The 8,276-nt window shown below is 38.0% G+C and overlaps 1 protein-coding gene across 1 annotated transcript; it reads right to left on the bottom strand.

Moving 5' to 3' along the window:
- Positions 1 to 551: 551 nt before the first annotated feature.
- Positions 552 to 8,270, bottom strand: LOC146134565 (inositol hexakisphosphate kinase 1-like). The gene is made up of 6 exons (XM_083396890.1): positions 7,826 to 8,270; positions 6,448 to 6,616; positions 5,138 to 5,381; positions 4,004 to 4,201; positions 3,397 to 3,521; positions 552 to 2,410 (listed from the first exon to the last, which is right to left on the bottom strand). The coding sequence occupies exons 1-6, from the start codon at positions 8,064 to 8,066 to the stop codon at positions 1,741 to 1,743; spliced, it is 1,647 nt and encodes a 548-aa protein (XP_083253016.1). The 5' UTR covers positions 8,067 to 8,270; the 3' UTR covers positions 552 to 1,740.
- Between the last annotated feature and the right edge of the window lie 6 nt (positions 8,271 to 8,276).

The raw sequence follows: 8,276 nt of genomic DNA, 5'->3' as shown, positions 1-8,276 counted from the left end.
TAGTAAATAAAAGCCACATAGCCTAGCAATGACATGCATAAAAATCGTATAGTGAGAAAATAACCACCTATTTTTTCGTAACCCATTAATAATTCTAAAGTTTTAAAATGAAAATTAATCTTATGTCGTACTGAGCGCGAATTGTTTAACTTGTTTGCACTAAATGTGAAACTGATATGTTCGAAATGACCCTTAGAAACAAATATAGACTTCATTTTAACACTCAAACAGTTGGCTGGAATTATTTTTATCAAAAGTGTCTATTACACGTTTTCTAAAATAAAACAGAACCCCAAACCGCTACATCCACATAAAATGATTTTAAAATGCAGTGGATATTCTTCGGAACATAACGAGACTAGTTTAATACCATAAAGAAGGGGCACTAGTCTTTAGAGAGAACACTTCTCATTTTAAAGAAAGCTAACATTAAGAATGCAATAGGCATAAAATGCAATATTTTATATTAAGTTTTCTTTTTATAACCTATGGAGCTAAAATCAGGGAAAACATGTGATCGAAATGTGGTATGACACACTACACACAATACATAGATCAAATAATTGTATTCTGTGGAATATACGACGTTTGGCTAAACAGGGGATTTTTAATTTATCGCCAACTTATACAAGTGGAACAAAAGAGAATGCTATTGGCAAATAAAAAAAGCCATAGCTTAACATGATTAAAGAGTGCTTCTTAAAAAGGTGCATAATGTCCAAAAGGAAAGGGTTTGGCGAATAAAGATCAAGTTACCGTACAAAAAGAGAAAAAAGTAACAGTAAACAAAAAAAAAGTAATTTGTAAATAGGAATACATGTACACAAAAAGCCTTAGATCATGTACAGTTGTGAATTATTGCTTAAAAGCATGTAATTCCGAATAAGATACAAAAAAGTAAGTAGTGTTGGAAACTGTCAAGTTTGAAAACGTTGCACAAACAGCGGGAAAAAAAGAAAAACAAAACATCATACCGCATGTTTTTTGGCAAACATATATAAAAATTGTCACAATAAACAATTTGTACTGCTTTATTTATGTATACGCGGTGTACCACACCAGAGCGTTATGGACATATAACACTGTGTATGAAACAAGAAACTCCACTAGGATTGTACAAGCAATACTTCTTTAAACGTATCATATAGGCACTGTGCTATATGAATATTTAAACACATTATTTAACATTTGATACCTTGTGCTCTCTAGAATAATAATCAGTAAAACATAGAAACAATAAAAACGATAAAATGGAACGGAAAGAATACCTTTAAAGCCAACAGAACATTGGAGCATAATGGTTTGAGATTGTATAGCAAGACATAGCAAGGATGTCAAAGCCCATACAGAAGATGGGAGCATTTGGAACGTTGAAATGGAATAAAGAGTTATTGGAAACATTCAAAATGATACCTACTTCTGTATGGGCTTTGATATTCTACGTAAACAGAACATGGTAACGAAACTTATCACATTTTTGGACGTAATTGTATACAAACATAAGTTGTTCCCACAAAATTGCTCAATCAACACAACCTGCATTTGGCCTATGCAATACACTGCTGGTAAAATTTGCTTCTTGCGCAGTAAGAAATGGGCGGATATTGTGTAAAATCATCATGCAATGTCACGTGAAATTAAAACGAAAATAGAAAAAACAAAGACTTATGATCAATCAAGCATAATACAAAAATCTCTTAAAATAACAAAGCAACGGTGTGTAGGGTGAAAGCATCAAACTCACTTGGCGACCATTTTCTCCAAAATATCAACTAGATTGTCGATTCCAAACAAAAATCCCCCGTCCGGCCCGGGGTGGATGGCCGAGTCGTTGTAGCAAAAATGAGCAAAATCGATCAATCGAACGTCTATCGAACTCTCGCACGGTGGCGCTACACTTCCGGGTTCGTGGGAATTCGAGAAGCTTCCGCATGACTTGGTCCGCTGCCGGCGGCGTCCAGGCGTCTCGCTGGCTACGATGTTCGGTTTCTTTTGAGAAACACTGACGGTGGTATGCGGCCGTTGCGGAAACACCGATGTGGTAAGCGGCGCGTCGCAAGTGCTTAAACCTGGAGCGGACGGACAACTGCTGGGACGCGGCGCTGTCTGTTTCCGCTCGCCGCTGCGCGCGCGATTTTCACACTTCTTTGCGTTAGCGACGCCTTCCGCAGCTTTGCCTTGATCGATGGTTTTCGCTTTTAGAGCAACCAAATTCTCGCCTTCGTAAATGAGCAGCAAAGAGCCAGAGTAGAAGCGGTAGGAAGTCAGTCCGCTTACAGCACGACGCAACGCCTTCAGTTGGACGACTGCTGAGTCGAGAAGACCCAGGTCTAAGTGACCAAGTGTCGAGGTGAGGGCCGGTTTGACGCCGCCCTCGCCTTCGCCGCCCGCGGGAACGCCCCCCGCCAACCTGTGTGAAAAATCATCGGATTTACAAACAATCTTGACGAGCATTAGACGGCATATAAAAAAATTTGGTACACTATGCACGGATCTGTAATGTAGCTTGATAATAAATTGCAAAGTTAAAAAGGTTTAGTATTATTTTAATTGGGGTCGGTTAATAAAAGGTTAAAGACCACTGGTCCACTATGAATGAAATCTATAACTTTATGAAATCAATGAAAGGCACACACAAACATATGTGTTTAATAACATCTGTGATCTAGCCCCTCGGAAGTTGCTTTATGACCAACGATTACGGCTTCCGTATCAATAGTACACCGAAAAGCCATCGCAGACTCGCCGAATCTGTCGATCTATGATGCAAGCAGAGCAGGCTAGAAAAGCAATTGGCCTGCAGTGAGGTTCGAACTCACGACCTCCGGTCAAGCCGGGACCGTCGCTCTGCGCCAAATACTTGCATGCGCCAATACTTGCACATTTTGTTAGTACAAGCAACTTTATGAAATCAATGCTTGTTTGATAATGAGTCTCAAAGCCAAAAAGGTCGCGTAAATCGACATCATCTTGATCGAGAAGTTCCGATACGAACCGGTATCATCTTCAGCATCAAGGAGGAACGGATAAAAGCTCTTATCGGGTTATGTGGAAATATAAACCAATGTACTTGCTATATGTCGTGTTTTCGTTATTTTTAAGTGAGTTATTGCTTATAAATAAATGGAACGAGTTTATCAGTTTAATAGTTGAACGTTTATTTCATGACAAAGACTTGACTTGAAGTTGACTTGCTCTAATTAGAACTTGACTGCTGAGATTTGACCTGGGCAGTGGGAAACTGATGACTTGGACTGGGATTTGTCTTGTTATTTGTTTAGGAAGACTTGACTTGGACTAAAGTTATTTTAGAAAAAAAACTTGGCTGGGACTTGACTTGTTTACAACACTGGTATTACCAGAGTAGCTATTCTCCGATGAAAAGAGCTGTGATACCTTACTAACGACGAACGTCCTCTCGAAAAGAAGTCGACCAAGTTTGAGACAAGTCCTTCAACAGAAAGGTTGTGGCCGTAGTACTTGTTCACATACACGAACTCCTTGCGATCGGCGTTGTAGATCTGTTTTCACGTTTTTTAGTAGTAAAATATAACAACATAAATGCCAAAAAAACAACATAAGACAAGGCGCAACACTTCATTGCTTTTGTAGCACCAATCATAGCTTATCTTATGGTTTAGCGCAAAGGGTGCATCAGCCTGGATTAAGTATGGCTTTTCTTTTAAATAAAGCGTAGACTGGCCCCGATTTGTTATCTTAAAATATTGATAAATCTTGAAAATTTTACGTGATAAACAAATATATGAAAAGTCGGTATGTTAACATTTGAACGCAACACACGTTTTTTCTTACAATAAAAATAACAAAGCCATAATATTCGATAAAATCGACATATTTCTCTGTTTAAAAACGGTTCGGCAACACCACATGCCGTCATAACGATTTTATCGAATATCCTGACTTTGCTGTTTTTATTAAAATTTTGTAATTAAATTTGTCTAAACATGTTTAAAAACAAAAATAAAACCAAAGTTCCGTATACCTGCATTCCGCTCATCCGAACTCCGACATCGATTGCGGTCACGTGACGCGCGAGCTTGGCCAATGAGGCGGTTTCCCTGACACGTGTGCCGACCTTGAGGTCGAGGATGCAAGGTCGTCGGTAGGAGGCGCTCACGTTCTCGAGCAACATGAAACGCTTGGTTTTTGAGGCAAAACCACCGTTTTCTTTCTGAACGTTCTAAAGAAACGAATTCTTTAGTGTTTTTTTTTAACAATTATGAACCGGAGACAGCGATTCGCACAATTAGTGTTATTCAAAGTCGAGGGATAGAAACAACGTGGAAATTTCTCCAACGGTTATTTAGGATATAAGTTTATTACTGGCTGTGACTATGGGTATGTTTGTTTTTTACAAACTTAGATGAAATAAGTGCTACATTTTTTGTAGTCACCAGTGTTGTAATGAATGACTTGACTTTAGGGCCCTTAAGTTATTGTTTTCAAAGACTTGACTTGGCTTAAATCTTATGGGCGAAAGGACTAGCGTAAAGTATTTCGGACAAATGGCTTGGGCTGAAAATAAGTTGTTCTAATTAAGCAAGTTTTTTTTTATATAAAAAGGTGTTATTTATTTTAATATTGTATTTCATTGATCTATGTTTTCACATAAAACAAAATTCATAAAACAATTGAGGAGCCAGGCCCCTCAAATTTTATGAATACATTTTTTTTAATTTTTTTTTTGCATTTATAAGCAGTGCCACAACATTCGATCATAGGCATGTCACACCTTCAATTGTCATGCACTGTTACGTCACAAACGATATAGTTAACATTACGTTTGCTATACATACAATAATGTAATTTATCTACCTTTAGACAGTTTGTGCTCTTTGAATGGTTTTTGAGTACGGTTTGCTAACATTGTTATTTGTGTTCGTTACGGCAGTTAATAAAATGACAAAAGCTAAACAAAAAAGTTCAAACTTTTTGCCCCTCCCCCACAATTTTCAGCTGGCTACGTCACTGCTTACAGTATTTCCAAATGACTTGTTTACAAACACTGGTAGCTATCATAGAATAAAATGCCAAGTACCGAACAGCCCCAATTTCTCACTATTAGTATTTAAAAAAGCTATCTTACAGCACTGATAAAAAACCTCAATGTTTTTACCTTGATTTTGGTCCACACGTCCGCCATGATTTTCGTGTTCCAGGGGTTGGCCTGACTTCGCGGATCTTCGCTTTTCACAGATCTCCACTCTACACGGCATTCACGTCCGTCAAAAGTCTGGATTGAAACGCTGGCGTCGAAGCCCTGGCTCAAACGGTCAACCTCGCTGTCTGGGGCGCTTGAAAACTCAACTCCTGAACCTGGTTTCGGTCGGAGTCCGGCTATTACTGGGCTGGACGGTCCGCTAAAGAGAGAATACGGTCACTTGTGAGCCTACACCGCACTAGAAAAAGTATCAATTTGTTTTGGATGCATTCAACTAAATATGACGCGTTTCCCGAAGGTTCGATGGTGCTACAAACACAAAATAGCCACAAGCTTCGAAAACTCATATTCAAAAAGAAATTTCACTGGCGTTTTAAACACTCGTTTTTATAATTTAACTTTATGGATCCAAAACCATTGGCAGCAGATTTCTGCTTGTTGATCACTGTTCCGCTGACGCATGTATTAACAAAATTACAAGTTAAAAAAACCGTAGAAAAATGTTATCCTGGTTTTACTCGTTTTATTAACTTTGAGTTTTACCGTTATTTTTTGTGTGAATTTAACAGTGGAAGTCGCAGTTTTTATTTGTTTTGTATTATTTTGTTACCAGGTATTGGGCTAATACTGGGCTGGAAGGCCCGCTAAAGAAAATAATAATTGTTCCCTTGTGAGCGTATTCTGTTATTTGGTGAATTTTGATCGATGTTTTTTGATATTTTACTAAGAAAGAATTATATAGCCTCTCCTCGAAACGACAAAAACTCCTGTTTTTCAAACTGTTGTTGAAAGCAAGCACTATAAATGTATCGCCGAAGCGCAGGCGTTTACCTAAACGTGTCCCTCGCGTACCGGTATATGTATATTAGGCGCGGTTTTATAAAACAGTGTTTCTTAATCAGGTGAATGGGTTACCCACGGGTGAATAAAATTTTTGCAGGGGTGAACCAACCAAAATGGGTGAATAAGGGTGAACCGTCAGAAATGGATGATAGCTTGTGAGTAGGGAGGATATTCCGGGTGTTTATTTTGTGCTGTTATATATAGACGAGATAGTTTTATCATAGACAAAGACGAGATAGTTTTATCATGAGACAAGGGTGAATGAAATCTGGAGATATATGCTAGGGGTGAACAAAACTAAAAAAGTTTAAAAAGCACTGTTAAAAGCATATAAACTATATCGGTTCCAATTACTCGACATTAACGGCAAAGTTGGATACGAAAGGATCCGATATGTTACTACGAACATCCCCCATACTCACATAACGTGGGTCTTGCCGTAATCTTGCACACATCGCTTTGAATGGGGTCGTGGTACTTCCACCAAGCTTCGGATCGCTTGCGAATTCTTCTTTAAAAGAGACTTTGGGTTCGTGAAGGCGACAACTGCGTCGTCCGACCCAGAGTCCAAGTAAGAAACGCCGATTAGCCCTGAACACATTGCAACTGTGGTAAAAGTAAGCCGGAACGGTTAGAAACGATGTTACAGTAAAATCAGTATTTCCGATACGCCGTGCCGGTAAAAATGTTCTTTTCCCCCAGGCTATTTCGCCAAATCCTTTGAATGCCCTTAAACTAGGTTTCAAGTAGCATATTTGTGCACGGCGTCTAACGATAACTTCAGGTTTTCGTCTCGCTATGACGTACCTTTGTGACGTTTTTTTTATCGTTCCGGTAAAAAATTTGTTCAAACTTCACCCTTTCATTGAAATCTAATCAAGTCAAATCTAAATTGTGAAGTTATAATCGTATATATCGTCACGCTTATAACCAAATTGCCTAAGTCATTTTTTTATGATTTTCAGAGTTTTTGCCTAAGTCACTCCTTGTTGCAATCCTCATTCATAGAAAAAGTTCCTAAGTCATTTTTTTGCACAAACGAGTGGGAAATGATCTAAAAATGATCTAAGCACTTTTTTTTTCTCATAGTCTACTGAGAGAAGGTTTTTACACTCTTTAGAGTTAAGATTCAATACGTTTATAGCATATTATTTGGGTTTAGGGTGTGCCTATAAATGTCAAACATGTTATAAGGGTAAATTACTCTTGGCTATATTTAAAAGTGATTTAAAATAAATAACTTTACGACATTGTGCCTCAACCGTTGAAAAGTCGTTTTTGGGCGGGTGAAAACCTTTCAAAGATGACGTCACGAAGTTACGTCAAAACATTACGTCACAAAGGTATTAATACATCTAAACGCGGCGTCATAAGAAAGTAACCTTAAGAACGTCACACAGTTTTTTTTTCAAGTTTTCAGGATGGAGAGGTGTTTCTTTAAATATAAAAGCTACATAAACGCCTCAATATTGCTAATGTTGCAAAAACTTATATTTTGAGGTTGTAATAAAACGCCTTGGGCTAACACGATTTAAAAAATGGGGCTTAGAGCCTTTGGCAGACTGGCAGACTATAAATAAAATTCTGAAGTCCCCTCTTTTTATCCGCCCCTGTTCTACAGCGACTCCTAGCGGATACTTAATTAATAACCCAAATATGGCAAAAATATTTGACCACTTACACAACAGATTCGAGAAAAAATAAAAGTATTATTGCACTGAAGCATTTGTAAAGGAAGGTGTCTAAACGTGAGGCTTTAGAAATGAAACTTTACAGTGGAACAAATGCGATTTGGCATACCTTTAAATCCTGGCACGAACTTTCTGAAAGCCGGTGGTAAATAGTAGTAAAAAAACAGCTCTCTTGACACGTAGGGTTTGCATATTGTCGTCGAATTGTAAGTAAGAATATTGGCACGTCCACTAACTTGGTTTCCGAACGGTTTTAAAAGGATTACTTTTTCAGTTTTACTACAAGAACTTGGCGATTTTTCGGGCGAAATTTCAACAGAGCGCCTGATGATTTTGTTTGAAGACTGCATTTCCTTTGAACGATTTTTTTTCCAAACAGTCAACTAAAATTTGACATAGTCCATTTGGGCACTTTTCTTGTCTGTTGCTTCGTTTTGGGGTCTAATCCAAATAGACGGTGTTCAAAATTAAAAACATCCATCTTAATTTTAGCTCGTCATAGATCAGGCTTCCAGCACTACTAGAGTATCAAAGAAAAGTAACACCAAGCTAATTTATCT

This window comes from Ascidiella aspersa, chromosome 9 (assembly GCF_963924565.1).
Source record: "Ascidiella aspersa chromosome 9, kaAscAspe10.2, whole genome shotgun sequence".
In the NCBI taxonomy this organism is placed as follows: Eukaryota; Metazoa; Chordata; class Ascidiacea; order Phlebobranchia; family Ascidiidae; genus Ascidiella; species Ascidiella aspersa.
Note: the sequence above shows the minus strand (reverse complement) of the source record. Positions and strands in the feature narration are given on the sequence as shown.